Source organism: Mustela nigripes, chromosome 14 (genome assembly GCF_022355385.1).
Source record: "Mustela nigripes isolate SB6536 chromosome 14, MUSNIG.SB6536, whole genome shotgun sequence".
Classification (NCBI taxonomy): domain Eukaryota; kingdom Metazoa; phylum Chordata; class Mammalia; order Carnivora; family Mustelidae; genus Mustela; species Mustela nigripes.
Window position 1 is genome coordinate 21,595,060 of NC_081570.1, and position 17,990 is coordinate 21,613,049.

Sequence of the window (17,990 nt, forward strand, 5' to 3'; positions counted from 1 at the left end):
CCAGCCTGCTCATGTTACAGATGGAAAAACAAATGCAGACGGGAAGGGACTTGCCCCCGGGGGCGCACAGGGTGGGCCCAGACAGGCTGCTTGGCTCCAGGAACCACATCCGCATTGGCCATGCACCCCTCCCCCACCCCAAGTCCAAATGGGGCCCCCCAGGCAAGGGGGTAGTGTGCGTCAGGAACCCCCTTTTCTCTCTGACTGCAGGAGACCAGCGCAGCAGTGGGGTCACCGAGGCCAGCAGCCTGCTGGGAGGCTCCCCGCGGCGTCCCTGTGGCCGGAAAGGCTCCCCATACCACACGGGACAGCTGCACCCTGCGGTGCGTGTGGCCGACCTCCTGCAGCACATCAACCAGATGAAGACGGCCGAGGGCTATGGCTTCAAGCAGGAGTACGAGGTGCGGGGTCCCAGGCCAGCCAGGATGCCTTGCCGGGACCCTGCCTGGCTCTTGCTCGCTGTGGACCCAGACCCTGGCAACCCTCAGCCTCGCCCTGGATGGACCTTTGCTCTGATAGTCCCTAATTCAACCTAAAATTTTTTTTTTTTTTACCTTGACCTTGACCGCAATCTCGGACTGACCTGGTTTCTGACACTCGTCCTGATCGTGACTTGAAATCTGATCTCCAGTCTTCTCTCAGTCTCCATCTGGACCCTGATCATGATCCTCATCCTCTCCCTAATATGACTCTGAACACCAAGAGGGGCCCTGACCTCTAACCTAACACCCAATCTTGACTTTGACCCTAACTATCATCCTAAATTCCACTGGGACTCTGATTCAAATCCCACTCTCCCTCCCCCTGGACTCTGACACCGCCTTATTCTAATCTTAATTTGACCTCATTTTGCCTTCTTCCCAACTCAAACCCCTTATGTGTACATTAAACCTGACCCTTGCTCTGAAGTGTCTGTGAACTCTGATACCCGCCCCCCACTCTTCTCTCTTCCTTCCCTGCACGCTGCTTGGTTTTTAACTTAGTCCCTTGCTGATAAAGGGATATGCAGTGACTTGATCTCAGGCTCCAAGGTGAACCCTGCATCTGGCCCTTATCTGTGGTCCCGCTCCCATCCTGTTATGGATGGGGTCTTACGAGGGGAGGGGTTTCCCTCCCCCACTGACTACCCCTCTATTTTCCCTTCTGGCAGAGCTTCTTTGAAGGCTGGGATGCCACAAAGAAGAAAGACAAGGTCAAGGGCAGCCGGCAAGAGCCCGTGCCTGCCTGTGAGTCTTGGGGAAGGGCCTGGGTCTGGGGCCATGGGTGGGAGGGACCTGGGTGGGGGTGGAGAACAGCCGGAGTGAGCCACTTACTGAGGGCCTCCCACATGCCAAGCCATGTGCTGAATATTACACCCATTATTTTACATACTCCTCAATAGCCCAGTGATGTGGCACATATTATAACCCCCACTTTACAGATAAGGAAACTGAAGCTTGGGAGGTTAAGCTCTCTGTTCAAGGTCACACAGCTAATACTTGCCCGAGTAGCACATGACCTTGGGCCCCCTTGGTGCCGCAGCCCAGGTTCTAATGCCTGGCCTGTCATGCCCCCTCCGGGGCTGAGAGCCTCCTGGTCAGCCCCGAGCCTTGAGGTTCACTGGCTCTCCTGCCTGTGCCGTGCCTCTGGCCTTCTGGAAGCTTCCCCTCATTGCCCTAGCTCTGCATTCCCCTGCTCAGTCCCTGCCCACCCCATGGCCCCCTGCTTTGTGTTTCCAGATGATCGGCACCGAGTGAAACTGCCCCCGATGATGGGAGGCCCCGATGCCGACTCCATTAACGCCAACTACATAGACGTGAGTGCCTCGCCGTCATCTCCACTGGCCTGGCCCTGCCCGTTTTAGGCTCACTGCCCAGGCAGGCCAGCGACCTGGCAGGGAATACGTGGGGGTTCACAGTGTCCCCTCCTCCTGCAGTCAGTGCCAGGGAGCTCAGAGGAGGGGAGGGCAGATGAAAGCCATCAGGAAAACTTCCTGCAGGGCGGACAGATGTGGGGGGGGCTTCCAAGAAGCAGAAAGAAGGGGAGTGGGCAGACAGCTAGGCCTGGAGTTGAGGAAGGAGCCCCTCTCACCGCAGGACCAAGCTGGGATGTGCATGACTCACCAGTAGGCTGCAGGCAGGCAGGGGCTGGGTGGTGAAGGCCTCAGAAGGCGGGCCGAGGAGGTGGGGCTTTTCCCTAGGGGTCCCATGGAGTTGCTGCATTTGGACTGCGATCAGAGTGGTACTTGAAGAATAACAACTCATGTTTATGGAGCAGGTACTGGGTGCCAAGCGCTGTGCTAAGCACTTTATATCAAAGATTTCATTTCTATAATCCCTGAAATCATGCCACGAGGTAGTTAGCATCGCGACCTCACTTTACAGGTGAGGAAACAGACTCAGGGAGGTGGAGCTACTCGTCCAAGGTCACAGAGCTAGTGCTTGGGGGAAAAGGGACTCAGATCTCAGCCTGTCTGTGTCTCCCAAGCCTTTGCTACTAACCATGAGGCTCTCCTGCCATCCTTTGCAGCAGCAGCAGCTGCTGGTCTGGCTGGACCAGAGGAAGGGGCTAGGGCCAGGGCAGGGCAGCCAGGAGGCCTGTGCAGATGTGGTGAATCTGCTCCCCAGGTGTGAATGAAGGCGAGATGGGTCAGGGCCCAGGGACCCTGGGCAGACTCTCCCACCCTGACAGCAAGCCGGGCTTGGGAGAGAATCATTTATTCATTTATCAGATCTATTTCGGGCATACCATGTGCCAGGCGTTGTGCTGGGCACCGGAAGTAGACACCATCCCCGTTTTCCTTCCATGTGTAGCTTCTAGTGGGGGAGACACATGAACGTATCTATAGGTAAAACCATTTCAGAGGAGCTGGGAAACTACAGGCCAGAAACGAGGACTGACTTTCCCAGGGTCACACAGCAAGCGAGTGGTATGGCCAGAGTTAGCCGTGGCAGGCTGCACGGAGGCGGGGGCTTTGAGCTGCCTTTGGGTGACTGGAGAGGAAAGGGTGGGCGTAGGGAGCAGCAGGAGTGAAGGGAGAGGAAGCTGTGTACCTGGGAGGTGGGGCAGTCAGGGACTCGGGAGACCTCTCCTGTCCCTCTTCTTTACCTCCGGGGGCCAGAACGATACGCTGCCCCCTATTTTCCAGAATTCCTTGCCTTCTTCCCCTACCTCCCATGCTCTCCCTTGACTGGGAAACGGGCTGGGCCTGGCCTTTCAGACTCGGGCAGCTTTGGTGACGGGCCCCTTCTGGGTCTCTTCAGTGTCCCCGTGGGCCCCGCGGCAGACTCACGCCACTCCCCGCTCTCCGGCCCAGCCCGGCCCCGGTCTCTGCTCTGCCTCCCCTCCTCACACTGCCCATCCTGGCCACTCCTGTGCTCCGTCCACCTCCATCTGCCTCTGGCCTAATATCTGTCTCTTTTGCTTTGTACTGTTCCCTCACTGGCCTCATTAAGATTCGGATAAACCGTGAAGTAAGTATCTCTCTCCCCGTCTCCTCCTCCTCCTGACTTCTCACCAGCGGTATCTCAGACTCTCTCATGGTCTTTGGCTGTCTTTCTCTCTCTGTCTCTGTCTCTGTCATCCTTCCCTTCCACTCCTGCGCCCAAAGCCTACTGTCCATTTCAGCAGCCTGGCCAGGGGCCATCTGGGGCTGCAGATCTGACACCACCCCTGTTGTAAACGATTCCTTCCCCTCCCTGAGATGGGGCATCAGGGTTGGGGTGCTTCCCCAGGCCCCCTTCACTGGCCACTACCTTCTGTCACTTTTGTCCCCCAGCCCCCCATGCCCAGTAAATCTCACTAGCCATACCTTCTGTGGGGCTCTGGGAGGGGTGGGCTGGGAAGCTGCTCAGGGTGCCCTGTCTTCTGCTGCTTGGGGGTCAGGGTCTTCAGGGAAGCAAGTGTGGCCCTGCCAGTCCCCTTAAAACTAGTTTCTCTGGCGTTCAAGTTCCTTCATGGTCAGTTTGCTTGAAACTCAACCCTAACTACTTTGCCCTCAATTTAGCCCTACTTTGAATGTTTTATTTTTGGGGAGCAGTTTTTCTATTCTATTTTTTAAAATTGTGCCATTGCTAGGCCTTCTAGGAATATTTTTTAAAAAGTCTTATTCATTTAGTGCACCTTTAATTTGGTTTTTAATATACATCCCACCTTTGAACACCATGGATTTGAACTGCACTAGTCCACTTTCTTGTGGATTTCTTTAAAAATAAATAATTTTTAAAAATTTATTAAAATTTTAAGAAATTTGTATTTATTTACATTTTATTTATTTTTATTTATAGATTATAAATGTATTTTCTCTTACTATTTTCTTAATAATATTTTCTTTTCTCTAGCTCACTTTGTTATGAGAATAGAGTATATAATACCTTATAACATACAAAATATGTGTTACTGGACTGTTGATGTTCTCGATAAGGCTTCCAGTCAGCCATGCTATTAGTAGCTAAGTTTTTGGGGAGTCAAAAGTTATATGTGGATTATCAAACTTCCCCAGGAGGTCAGCACCCCAAACCCCCATATTGTTCAAGGGTGAACTGCATATTCTTTTGATAATATTGGATGCCTGATGGGATTGTGTGCTATTTCGTGGGTACCTTTCTATTTTATGTCCTTTAAAAAAATATTTCTTATTTTTTAAAGATTGCAAAAGTACAGGCCATTATCAAACCTTCCGACAATACGGAAATACAAACATTTCTGTCTATACAAAGTGAAAGGTACTCACAGTCGTAGCTGCTGGAGACGACCAGTTATCCAAGATGTGCTCCCAGAGATCACCCCCCCCCCCCTTATTCTGAGCGTGCTTCAAGAGTTTGTAAAGTTCCCAGATTTAGATGGAATAGGCCCATGAAATGGGTGGATATACTCAGCCCTAGCGCCCCCATGAGAAGGTGGCGAATACAGGTACACTTCTTTCCATTAATCTCCATCCAACACATCATCCCACCTGCTTGGTTCGTTGTCCACACTCTTCAGTAGCCACAAAAGACTTGGCTTTAATCCGTCTTCAAATGCTAGTTAGCAAGAGTATCATTGGCTGGGCACCTGGCGCTGTGCCAAGACGGTAGGCACATCATTTCATCTTTCCCATACTCTGAGAGGTAGGGACTAGCATTTGTCAGATGAGACGACAGAGCCTTAGGAAAGTTCAATGACTTGCTCATGGCCACATGGAGCTGGACCTTAAGCCCCATGGGAGCCCTTGACCTTCCTACGAGACTCTGGTTCTCTCCCTGGGGTGGGGAGCACCAGGAGGCCCTGGGGTGCTTGTCCAGGATGCAAGGTGTCAGTCCCTCAGCACCACCCAACCAGAGGCTCCAGGCAGGCGTGGGGGTGTGCCCTAGGAGCAGGGTGCCCAGGATTTGCCGATGCCTGGGGTGGTGAGGACCAATGCGCTCTCAGACACTCTCAGGTGCTCCAAAGTGGGTGTGCTCAAGGCGATCGATCTGCTTACCTTTCTTTCACCCCTGATCATTTCACACTTTCCATTGTCGTGCTCTCTAATTGTGCAGGCACACACCTAGAAGTTAATATGCAGATGTGGGGGGGTTCCGTTGAAAACTTGCTCAGCTGTGGACTGTATTTGCGGGCTGTCCTGGGTGCTGGCCCCGGGAGATGCTCGTCAAATCTGGAGAGATGCTTGTTCTTAGGCGGGGATGCTCAGGCCAGCTGGTTTTGGGTGGAGTAGCCTGTTCCCAGCTTGACCAGTGCTGGAGGTGGGAGGGCTGCCCTGGCAGCACCTTTGCTGCCCTTCCCCTGGGACCCCATATGCCTAGCAGCTTGACTGTGGACTCGAGGCAGAGGCAGTGGCTGGGGAGGTCGGCCAGCTGTGGAACAGTTCCACCAGTGAGAGCCCAGTGGCTCTGGGACCCTCTTCAGTGCTGGTGACTGGAACTGGGTTTTGGACACAGTTTGCAGGTACACAGCAGACTCTCTGAGGTATGTGGGTCTCACTGTTATCCCCACACTGCAGCAGGGAGCAGAGGCTCTGGGAGACCGAGTCTGGCCAGTCCAGTGTGTTTTCAGATCCAGCACTGGTCCCGCCTGGGAGCTGGTTGGAAAGGTGCAATCCTGGGCCCCGTGCCAGAGTCTGAGTCTGAATCTGCCTTTTAACAAAATCCCTGGGAGCTGCAGGTGTCCATTCAAGACTGTGGAGTGCCCTTTCCATGGCCAGAGTCACTTAGCATCTCTGTAGAGCTGTGATAGGAACCCACATCAACCTGACTCCCTGGCCTCAGATTCTTAACCCCTGGGGTAAACCACCCTCTGCCCTGGGAATTCTTGACAGCCATACTGTTGGAATCTTCGGGGCTTCTCTTTGAACTTGAAAGTAGTAGCGGTAATATTAGGTACTGTTGGTCAGATGCCGACTCTGTTGGCTGTGGTGACAGACCCGTGATGGTATGTTACTTTGCTGACTCCTCACAATGGCCCGAGGAGGTAGATACAGTGATCGTTCCCATTTTGTAGATGTGAAAATAGAGGCCTAGAGAAATGAAGGGCTCTGCCTGGGGAAACACAGCTAGCAAGAGGTCGAGCTGGGACTTGAACCCTGGCAGTCTGACTGCGGGGCTCCTTCAGGTCCCAAGGCACAGGGAACTGGGCTGCGGGTGTGAACCTGATTATTCTCTCTTGCATCAGTGCTGCCGCACCTTTAACTTCTGCCGTGGTGCCTGCAGGGGTGCCCTGAGTGTCATGTGCGGGCAGGACAGCAGGGCTGGCTGTGGCCCTGGGGTGGGAGTTGGGGCTGGCTGAGTCTTCTTCACAGCCTGAGGGCTCTGGGGATGGAGGATGAAGTAGCTCTTGCCCCCTCTTTTGTGGGAGATCATGTAAGTAAAGTGCTTAGCACAGTATGTGATCATAATAGGGATCCTAATTGAGGTCACAATCTCAAAAATGATTATTATTTAAAAACCATTTTATCTGAGGGCCATGAGTAACCCATGTGTTTGCTTGCTTCAGACCTGAAGCCTTCATCTGGGTCACTGGGTCCCCCAAGCTCTGGATGATATGTAGTGGGGAGGGGGCACTGCCCCCCCGATTGCCCCGTGGGGGCTGGGGTGACTGCTGAGACCCAGCCTGGGGTCTGGGGACACCCTGAGAACCCGGGCAGGATCACGATGGACTTTATTTGTATCCACATAGCTGGGCTGTAAGCTGACTGTGGCTAATCCCCCCAGTTTATTGGGGGGCGACCCTTTAGGCGATATAGGAGTTGTGTCTTCTGTGGGGGTCACACAGTAAGGATGGGTTTGGACCCAAGACACTGGTGTCCCAGCTGCTCTTTCTCTTCCATCCTTCCTGGGGGACTGGGAGGACAAGGTCCCCTTGGTTAGGAGGTCCTGTGTGGGCTGCTCCTGGGAAAGGGCGGAGGAGATGAGATCAGAGGGAGCGAGGGGCTGCTCCTGGGGTCTCACCGCAGCCTCTTCTCCTGTTCCAGGGTTACCACAGGTCAAACCACTTCATAGCCACTCAAGGTACCTGCTGCTCTGCCCATGTGCACCCGCGTCCTGAATGCCGTCTCCCCTCTGCCTTCCTTCTGACCTGCTTGACTCCCTGTCTGCCTCCCTGCTGTCTCTGCTCGAGTCCCACTGTCTGGCTGGGGCTTCTGGAATCTGCCCACCAGTCTCTGCCCCTTGTCGTGTTCCGTGCTCGTGTCTCCCTGGTGTGCTCCATGTGTCCGTAGTTCCCTTGGCCATCTGTCTGTCCCTGAGGTGGTGCATGCAGAAGGGTAGGCGGGCTCAGTCCTGCCAAGTGTGGATTGTGCCTCTGGGTCTGGGGGCTGCCTGGGTCCCTCTGGCTGTCTTGGCTCCCAGCCATTCATCTATCTGTTCCTCTGGGACACTGGTGCTGTAGACTGAGGATCAAGTCCCCCGGCTCTGCCTCCTGGGTTTCATTTGGGGTAACGGGTCTGCAGCCAGCCCTCTCCGAGCCTACCCATCCCCGGGGCCCTCTAGGGATGAGCTGGCATTGGGTGGGGTGAGTGTGTGGGGTGAGCATGACGCCTTCACTGGGGCTCAGGAGCTTCCTGGCCTGGGGTGGGGTCTGGGGCAGCAGGTGTGCTGGCCCTGGGTGGAGACCTTGCCTCAGGGACTAGCACCCTCTGCGCCCCAGGGCCGAAGCCTGAGATGGTCTACGACTTCTGGCGCATGGTGTGGCAGGAGCACTGTTCCAGCATTGTCATGATCACCAAACTGGTGGAGGTGGGCAGGGTAAGCAGGGCCTTGGGGGGAGGGGGTAAGGCAGGCCAAGGGAGGGCAGCAGAGGGCCTGCTGAGCCTGCCTGTGGGGATCCCAGGTGAAATGCTCCCGGTACTGGCCGGAGGACTCGGACATGTACGGGGACATCAAGATCACGCTGGTGAAAACGGAGACACTGGCTGAGTATGTCGTGCGCACCTTTGCCCTGGAGCGGGTGAGTCTGCTGTCACTTTGGTCCCTGCAGGGATGCCTGAAGGGGTGGGGCGGAGTATGCCTACCGACCTCCCAGGGCAGGAGCGGGAGGGGCGAGGAGGGCTCCGTGGTCCTCTCCAGCAAGGCAGCTGCTCCTTCCCTGTAGGGAGGGCTGTGGGAGGCCAGGACGGGGACTGCCTTGGCTGGCGACTCCCAGAGGACGTCGAGATGATGGCGGTGAAGACAGTGGCTGGTAGTGTCGGTCCTGCTCGGTGCCGGTCCTGCTCGGTGCTGGGCATCGTGCAGCGCCTGCAGCATGTGTTGGTTAAGCCCCGGGAGACGCTGGCATTCGGCGTTTCCGTTAGTCCTATAGTACAAATAAAGTGAGGTGGCGGGCTGGCATCACGCAGGAGGCCACATGGCCAGCGACTGGCCGAGTCCTCGTGTCTGTGGTCCCATTTGATCCTCTGTAAAAGTTCTCAAGGGAGATACTTTCCCATATAGGCTAAGACCAGAGAGTCCTGGTGCCCTCCTGGGTGGCACAGCCCTGGGGAGGCCGAGGCGGGTGACTGGCAGTTAGGTTTAGGTGTCAGGCCAGCCCCGGGCCCCACTCCTGGGTAGTGTTTGTCTTGTCGACCCTCGGGCCCGCAGTTTCTCCTGTCTGCGGGTTTCTCACGGGCACCATGCGTCCCAAGCGTCCACACCTCCGTTTATGATTGGGACGCATTGAGCGAGATCCTGCGGTAAGATGCTCGCCGTGGCGGCTGGACACCTGATGGGTGTCTGGGGGGCCCCCGGGCAGTGACTGTGACTGTCTCTGCAGAGAGGCTACTCTGCCCGGCACGAGGTCCGCCAGTTCCACTTCACCGCGTGGCCGGAGCATGGCGTCCCCTACCACGCCACGGGGCTGCTGGCCTTCATCCGGCGCGTGAAGGCCTCTACCCCGCCTGACGCTGGGCCCGTCGTCATCCATTGCAGGTGGGTGCTGCGAGTGCCAAGGACAAGGGGTCTGGGTGCGGGATTGATTGTGGGTCACCTAAGGAGAGGGGGCTTGGGTTCATCTACTCAGAGACAGAGGATGGGAGACGCTGACCCCCCAATGGCCCTTTGAGCTGTGGCTCAAGGTTGGCACCCATGTGTTGCCGGAGACCCGTGGGGGCCCTGGCCTGGAGGCAGAGGGGTGAGGGGCTGGGGAGGCTCGAGGTGGGTTGGGTTTCATTTACTTGCACTGCACATCTGCGTGCTGGGTTTGGCCCAGGTGCTGGGAAGGGCTTCAGCTTCCCTTCTCTGAATCCCGAGGGCTTTCCTCACTGCGTGGCCTTCATGCCCCGTGCCACTCCTGACCATCACCCCTTTCTCTTCCAAGTCCTGCCTCAGTTGGCCCCTGCGACCCCACCTGCCCTTCCTCTGCTCTGCTTCCTCCCTGGCTCCCCAGCTTTCTCATGCCTCTAACGGGCCCTGTCCTGTGCCTAACCCCACTCTCCTCCTGGGGAGCTTCCCTCTGACCTTGGGGTTTCACCTACTCCCCTGGGCCCACAAGTCCTTGGCCTCTGTACCTGCTCCTGGCTTCTCTGCTTGATTCCTCCCAGCTTCCAGAACGCCATGGAGCAGACCCCCTCCTCCCTCGCCCGCCCTCCACATACCACTTTTGTCTCTTTAGGCTTCTTTAAGATACCATCTTTGTTTATTTTTATTTCTTAATAAAGATTTTGTTTATTTATTTATTTATTTGAGAGAGAGAGAGAGAGAGAGAGAGCGCACAAGCAGGGAGAGTGGCAGAGGGAGAGGGAGAAGCAGGCGTCCCACTGAGCAGGGAGCCCGACATGGGGCTTGATCCCAGGACCCTGGGATCATGACCTGAGCAGAAGGCAGATGCTTAACCACCTGAACCACCCAGGTGCCCCTAAGATACAGTCTTTAAAATAAGATTTCAGGGCGCCTGGGTGGCTCAGTGGATTAAAGCTTCTACCTTCAGCTCAGGTTATGGTCCCAGAGTCCCGGGATGGAGCCCCGCATTGGGCTCTCTGATCAGCAGGGAGCCTGCTTCCTCCTCTCCCTCTCTGCCTGCCTACTTGTGATCCATGTCTGTCAAATAAATAAATAAAATCTTTAAAAAATGAAATAAAATAAAATAAAATAAGATTTCCTTGAGATATAACATACTTAAAGCAAAGTGCCCACAGAATAAGTATATACGGAGCCTTACTGGTGTTCGTAAATTAAACACACCTGTGAAATAACCAGCACGGCTCTCAGATCAAGAAATAGAACATTAACAGCATCCAGAAGCCCCTGGGAACCCCCTTCCGGGCTGTGCCCACCTCCTCGCTCCCAGAACAGTCTCGCTCCTGACTTCTAACGTGTGAATTCATTTTGTGTGTTTTTGAACTTCGTATAAATGAAATCACACAGCGTGTGCTTTTTGGTGTGTGACTTCTTCCCCTCCAGCTTATGTTTCTAAGATTCAACCATGTTACATCCTGTCCTGCTGGATGAGTAAACCACAGTGTGTTTACCCATTCTGCGATGGCTAGGTATTTGGGCTGTGTCCTGTTGTGAACTGTCACGAATACAGCTGCTGAGAACGTTCTAAGGCGTGCCTTTGGGCCAGCATATGCATACATTTCTGAGGGATACATACAGGAGGTGGTGGGGGGAGCACTGCCTGGCAAGCTCAGCTTTGGTAGCTGTTGCCAGTCCCCCAAAGTGGTGGTACGGATTTCAGCCCCCGGCAGGGGTGGCCGGGAGACCCGCTACCACGCACTCTTGCCAATGCTTTGACACCCCCATTTTCAAGCTTGAAATCTTGGAGTCATTTTTGTCCTCTCTCTACCCCTGGGCTCTGCTCTCCCTGGGGCTGGGCGTGAGCATCCCAGAGATGGGTCCGACACAGCCCAGCTCGGGATGAACTCCAGGTCAGGCCAGGGAGACTGTCCCATTTACAATGACCATGTAGCAGGAAGAGTGTTTGATAAGAGCCTGCCCAGGATTCGTCCTGGAGCTCAGGAGAATGACATCTGCTGGGAGGGTTGGGGAGGCTCCCCTGAGTACGTTTGCAGGTACGAGTGTGTGGGGACTTTGAAGGCTGTATGGATCTGGGGCTCCCTAGGAGGCAAGGACATTCTTGGATTAAGCTCTGAGCATCACCTTTGTCCTCCGCCCAGCTCTGTTGCTACCCCTGCCCCTTCCCTCCTTCCCACGGCCCGGCCTGGCCACAGCTTGTCCTTGTGTCACATTTCACTGCAACTCCTGCTGCAGACTTCTTTCCAGCTCCTCCCCCCGCTGGGGTGGGGTGTCTCTCTGTCCCCCGGGCCCTATGTCGTATAGATGTGGCCAGGCCCCCCTCTTCCCTTCTAGACCCCAGGCTCCCTCCCAAGGTTCTCATGGGGCCCCCGACTGCTCTCTTCCCAGCGCGGGCACTGGCCGCACAGGTTGCTACATTGTCCTGGATGTGATGCTGGACATGGCAGAGTGTGAGGGCGTCGTGGACATTTACAACTGCGTGAAGACCCTCTGCTCCCGGCGGGTCAACATGATCCAGACAGAGGTAGGGGGACACTGCCTTCCCTCCCTGCCCGCTCCAGGATTTGGGTCCTTCGGGGAGGAATTCAGAGCTGACGGAGTGTGTCAGAGGGGTGTCCTTAGAGCTGAGATCCCTGAACTTGGCCTGCCGACCTCTGAGGGTCTTCCCAAAGTCAGCTCCTCTGTGTTCGGCTGGGTGGAGTCAAATAGCCAAGGGGCTACGGTCATAGGTTTTGCAGGAAAGATCCGCTGGTATTTGTATCCTCATTAGATGTGTGACCCTGGGCTCTCCCCTCACCTTCAGAGCTTCTTATGGGGTATTAGAAGGATTGGACATGAGGTCAGTGAACATATCTGTGAAGGTTTCTTCAAGTAGGGTGGGTTCAATCTCTACTAATACCTAGTTGGACTCCAGCGTCCCTGCCTCAACTTTGGGCTTGCTTTCTGCTGCCATCTCCCCAAAATCTCTAGGTTCTAGTCCCCTCCTGGTTCCTCATATTCTCTCCTCCTGCTCCAGGAGCAGTACATCTTCATTCACGATGCAATCCTGGAGGCCTGCTTGTGTGGGGAGACCACCATCCCTGTCAGCGAGTTCAAGGCCACCTACAAGGAGATGATCCGCATTGATCCTCAGAGTAATTCCTCCCAGCTTCGGGAAGAGTTCCAGGTGGGGCAGGAATGTGTGTGTGTGTGTGTGTGTGTGTGTGTGTGTGTGTGTGTGTATTGGGAAGTCCTCAGTGCTGTAGGAGTCAGTGAGAGCCAAGACAGAGGGACAGAGTAGGGCTACTGGGAAGGACTTAGAGACAGTGGAGGAAGTGGTCTCTCCAAGTGGTGCAGAGCCCATGCTTTGAATCAAGGAAGCCCGGGTTCAAGTCCTGGCTCAGTAAAGAGCTGTGAGGAGGCTTGTGAAGTAGTTGTGAGCAACTCCCCAAGCTTCAGTGTTCTCATCCAGAAAAGAATGTCAATATTGCCTTTGTAATGTTCATATTCATCAGGATTCTTTTGGTTGCAAGTGACAAAAATCCAGCTTAATGACTCTTGTAACTGAGAAGTCCAAGGATGGTGGAGCTTCAGTTATGGCTGGATCCAGGAGCTTAAATTATGATGCCACAATGTAGTCTCTGTCCAGTTTGGTTCTGCTCTCCTTTGTTTTCAGCTTCTTTCTTAGATCCATACCCTCGCCCCCAGCAGTGTCAGACTCATGTCGTCACTACTGTCAGGAGATTGGAAAAAGGACTCCCTACAGCCCCAACAGAAGTCCTAGACCAGTTTCTTCTGTGCCATCCCTGAGCCAGTCCCTGGGGCCAGAGAATTAGGAACACATTGACTTGCCCAGGCCTGGTTCTGAGGGCGAAGCCACTGTCTGCATGTCACATGATGGAGATGGGGGAAGGATGGTTCTCCAGAGAAGTCCCAGCATGGTCCATGGGCTGGCAGAGACCCCAGACATTCTCTACACTCCAGGTTCCTGCCAGGGTGCAGCGGGCTGGCCCCTCCTGGACACCCAACACTGGAGAGCCCGCACAGACTGGTGTCACGGGAAATGCTGCCTGTGATCCTTAGAGCCCTGTTGGGGATCATGAGAGACTGGGGTTCCCTGTTAGGGATCCGCAAGGACAAGAGAAATAAGCAGAGACTCCATGGATCAGGCTATAGGAGGCATGAGGTGGAGGAGACAACCCAGAGTCCCGGGCTTGTGGTGTGACAGTGTCTGGACTTGCGTTCTCTTCAGACAGGGCTGACTGCCTCCGCCAGGTCCCCGCAGTCCGCTTTGTGGGAGTTGTGGGACTGCAGCCCTTGTCTGCCTGAAAGCACCTGATAAGCTAGTAAGGATCCTGACTGTGCCTTTTATGTATGGTGCGTTGTATGAGCCAGGGGCAGTGCTTGGACCTTGGCAGTATCTCGTTCAATCCTCTCAATAGCCCCTCGAGGCAGGCATATTATTACCACCTTACAGTTGAGAAAAATAATGCCGAGAGATACAGTGGCTTGTCTAAGGTTACACAGGGAGCGAGGAGGTAGACTCTCTGTCCAGAGCTCTGTTCAGAGCCTGTGTGGTCCGGGGTCCCTGTCCTCGCCCCCTTCTCTCTGGACTTCAATTCTCCATCCACGACATGGGGTTAACAAACCAGCTTAGTCTCCTTCATGGGGCCGTGAGGAGGCCCAGCAAACACTGGAGGTCCACACTCACCCCCGCACGCCTCCCCACCTGCTCCTCCGGCCCCCCCTCCCCCGCATCCCATGGTTCCTTCTGCTCACTGTAGACGCTGAACTCGGTCACACCGCCCCTGGATGTGGAAGAGTGCAGCATCGCCCTGCTCCCCCGGAACCGGGACAAGAACCGCAGCATGGATGTCCTGCCACCCGACCGCTGCTTGCCCTTCCTCATCTCCACCGATGGGGACCCCAACAACTACATCAATGCGGCCCTGACAGACGTGAGGGCTCAGTCCTGGAAGAAGGCTCCAGGATTCCCGTGGCTGGCTGGATCTGGGAAGGCTTGAGAGCCCAGGGGGCGTGGGGGGCGGCGGAGCCAGAGCCAAGGGCTCTGGTTGGGATGAGGCTGGGATTGGGAGCAGAGTCAGTGCCTGTCCCTGGCCTGGGGCCCTGGGCTGGGCTCTCAGACCCTCCCTCCATGGAGCTGGAAGGGACTTAGAGATGTATTTATTCACAAATATTTATTGAACCCCTACCGTGTGCTGGACACAGGCCATATCCCCAAATGTCTGCTCTCCTAAACTTTGTATGTGGGTGATGGCTTGAGATAGTCAGTGCACAGAGATACAGTGTCATGTCTGACGCTGGTAATTTTGGCAGAAAGCGACCAGGCAGGAGAAATACATAATGTGGGCTTTGGAGTGTGGATATGGAGTATATGGCTATTTTTGATGAGACGGTAGGAGGGCCCCCTTTGAGGAGGTGACTGTCAAAGAGCAGAAAGAAGTGAGAGGGAGAACTCTGTAAACATTCAGAGATTTGTTCTAGGCAACAGGAATCACAGGTGCTAAGGCCCTGAGGCAGAGAGCAAGCTTGGCTAGCTTCTAAGTACCATGCCCAAGTTCCCATTGCCACACATTGGGGAACCTTTTGTATTTAGTTCCAGAGGCCATGGGCTTGGGGACCAGGGGCCTTGGTGGGGGGTCACCCAACAATTCCTTGGTGTACCAGCCAAGCTCTGAAAAAGACCCCAGAGGCAGCCTGGCCCTGAGGGGAGTGTTATCCAGCTCAGGGTGGGCAGAGCGGGAGGATGGCCTGTGGTGGGGGCTCTGTCGCATGGTGAGCGGGTCTCTCTGAGTTCTGGTTTCCCTGCAGAGCTACACGCGGAGCGCGGCCTTCATCGTGACCTTGCACCCGCTGCAGAGCACCACGCCTGACTTCTGGCGGCTCGTATACGACTATGGGTGCACCTCCATTGTCATGCTTAACCAGCTGCACCAGTCCAACACCGCCTGGGTGAGGCATCTGCTGCCCAGGGCCTCATGTGCTCCAGGGCATGTCCCCAGGGCCCAGGGGTGGATCCCAGCTGTGCTGCCTAGTTCTCGAGTGACCTTAGATGGGTCCCCCTCCCTCTCAGAGCCTTGGTTTCCTCATCTGTAGAATGAAGCTGTCAGATTGGAGGGAAGTAGCTGTTTTTTATTGAGCACCTGCTGTATGTCCAGGACTGTGGTTTGCACTTATGGTCTTTGGGTGAAAAGATTACGACCCAGAGGGCTGGGAAGTGGGCAGAGCTGTGCCCCTCCCCCAGGCAGCCTTCTTCCAGTGGGTGGACTCCGCTCCCACCGTGGGGGCCTTTGAGGCTGAGCTGCATAGGGAGGGTAGAGTTAACCACGTGAAGACGGGGGAGGAGTGATCCATGGAGAGGAAACAGCATGTGCAAAGGCTCAAACACAAGGAGTGGCGGGATCCCAGGCAAAAAGAGGAAGGTAGTGCCCTCTTTGTGGGCGTGGTCAGAGAGGGACGCCAAAGGAGCGTGGAGTCATCTGGGAGGAGCTTGGGGACTGTTTCACAGAGAAATGGTGGGCGGGACCCAGAGGAAGAGCGAGCTTCACCTGGGCTCCAGGCAGAGCTGAGGCTAGAAGCTGGGGCTCTGGACCTACTGGCCTGGAAGATGTGTGTCTGTATATGTGCGTGTGCGTGTGTGTGTGTGTGTGTGTGTGTGTGTCAGAGAGAGAGACACCCCTTTTCCTCCCTCTGCTGTTTCCATTCTGGCCTGGAGGGTAGGCTTATGTGGGACCCTGACTCCATGGTGGGGTCCTAGGGCAGGAGTGGGGGTTCTGAACTGTGTTGCCGCTTCAGGGACACCCCACCTTTGTGAGCTGATGCTGGAAGAAAGCAAGGCAGTGAGAGAGAAGGCTAGGGAGTAGGGGTGATAGGGGGCAGGGGTGATGGGGTGGGCAGGGATGGTACTAGGCCTATTCCTGAAGAGGGTGACCTCCTGCTGGGGTGTGAGTGAGTGAGTGAGTGGACCTCCTGCTGGGGTATGAGTGAGTGAGTGAGTGTGTGTGTGTGTGTGTTTTAGCTGTGCCCAGTCAGGATGGTCCGTGTACCCTTGAAGGGTTTGTCTCTGCTGACCTAAGAGGGCTGGGACAGGTGTGTACTGCACTTGGACAGGGGAGTGGCGGAGGCTGGGGGTACTCTGCAGGTGGACTGCCAATGAGTGGGTCAGGATGTGTGGGAGCCCCAGGGCCTGAGTGGAGGTCCAGAACAGGCAGGAACAGCAGCTGCCCCTGCCTGGCTCTGCTCAGCACCCTGCTCCGTGTCTGTGTCCCCAGCCCTGTCTCCAGTACTGGCCAGAGCCGGGCCGCCAGCAGTATGGCCTCATGGACGTGGAGTTTGTGTCGGGCTCTGTGGACGAAGACTTGGTGGCCCGTGTCTTCCGGGTGCAGAACATCTCTCGGGTGAGTGACCTGGGTGCCCTGTGGTGAGAACCTGTGGGGTGGCTAGGGGGCAGCCTCACGAGACCCTCTTGAGGTCATTACAGGGCTCACATTCTCTTCCCCCTCCCCTTCTCCTTCCCCTTCCTCTGGGCCCTGCTGGCCACCTGTGCCCTCAGCTACAGGAGGGACACCTGCTGGTGAGGCATTTCCAGTTCCTACGCTGGTCTGCGTATCGGGACACACCTGATTCCAAGAAGGCCTTCCTGCACCTGCTGGCCGAGGTGGACAAGTGGCAGGCGGAGAGTGGGGACGGGCGCACTGTTGTGCACTGCCTGTGAGTGTGGGCCCTGCTCGGGGGGAGGGGTGGAGGCCCAGGCCCAGAGAGGACCTCAAGGCTGCCACTAAACCCCCCTGGGGCTTCTGGGTGGCTGTAGTCTAGACTCTGCTCAGCCAGGCAAGGATGGCCCCGTCTTCCCTGGAGGAACCCAGTCCATTTCCAGGGTGTGGACTCAACCCTGGGCAACCGTCTAACACCCTCTGTGGGGTGTCTGGCTTTGCCAATTTAATTAGAGTCCTGTCCGAATTGTTTACTGCGTGAGACAGTAGCACACTTGAAGCCCAAAGAATTCCAGTCTTTGTTCATGCACGCACGCATGCAGCTTCTGTCATTCGTTCCTTCCCCTGGTCCCATTCCTAAATGCATCCAGATTCCCGTCTGAGTGCCCTTGCTCCTTTGACCCCCAGCGTCTCATGCTCTCAGTTTATTCTGGGTACACGGCTTGGGAGCTGAGTCGGCAGGGCCTGGCCCTCAGCGCCCTTTGGTTCTAGTGGGAGCGGCCCCTCAAATGGGGATCAAGGGCCTAGTCCATCCCTCATCTCCCCAGGGGAACCCTACCTCCCACTGTTGCAGGGAACAGAGGAGGGAGAAGACGGGTTAGGAAGCATCTCTGTGTGTTTGGCTGCTGGTTTGCCATGGAGTGGGGGTGTGGACCTGTGTGTTTTCACCACGTGTTTGTGTTGCTGGGGGTGATTGTTGCTCCCAATGTTCGTTTTCCATCCTGCTCTCTGGGGTTTGCTTGCTTCTCTGCTGCCCCCCTCCATCTCTGTCTTTGCCTCTGTGGCTTTCTCTTGGAGTGTATCTTTCCCTAAGAACCTGCTATCTTTCTTTTGGAGGCTCTCGCCCTAGTTGCCTAGATGACAGTCTTAGCGTCTA

General features: G+C 55.6%; 1 protein-coding gene across 10 annotated transcripts in view; it reads left to right on the forward strand.

Moving 5' to 3' along the window:
- Positions 1 to 17,990, forward strand: part of PTPRU (protein tyrosine phosphatase receptor type U) — a 77,265-nt gene that overhangs the window by 57,378 nt on the left and 1,897 nt on the right. For 3 of the 10 annotated variants that reach the window (XM_059376920.1, XM_059376923.1, XM_059376929.1), the window contains 14 exons: positions 211 to 401; positions 1,151 to 1,226; positions 1,719 to 1,795; positions 3,435 to 3,452; positions 7,427 to 7,463; positions 8,044 to 8,198; positions 8,284 to 8,400; positions 9,202 to 9,356; positions 11,790 to 11,925; positions 12,418 to 12,567; positions 14,165 to 14,338; positions 15,213 to 15,353; positions 16,673 to 16,798; positions 16,954 to 17,111. In XM_059376920.1, the coding sequence (XP_059232903.1) occupies positions 211 to 401; positions 1,151 to 1,226; positions 1,719 to 1,795; positions 3,435 to 3,452; positions 7,427 to 7,463; positions 8,044 to 8,198; positions 8,284 to 8,400; positions 9,202 to 9,356; positions 11,790 to 11,925; positions 12,418 to 12,567; positions 14,165 to 14,338; positions 15,213 to 15,353; positions 16,673 to 16,798; positions 16,954 to 17,111 (1,711 nt within the window). Of the gene's footprint in view, positions 1 to 210; positions 402 to 1,150; positions 1,227 to 1,718; positions 1,796 to 3,434; positions 3,453 to 7,426; positions 8,019 to 8,043; positions 8,199 to 8,283; positions 8,401 to 9,201; positions 9,357 to 11,789; positions 11,926 to 12,417; positions 12,568 to 14,164; positions 14,339 to 15,212; positions 15,354 to 16,672; positions 16,799 to 16,953; positions 17,112 to 17,990 lie in introns of those variants that run through there. The other 7 variants (XM_059376925.1, XM_059376928.1, XM_059376921.1 and 4 more) reach the window with 6 other exon arrangements.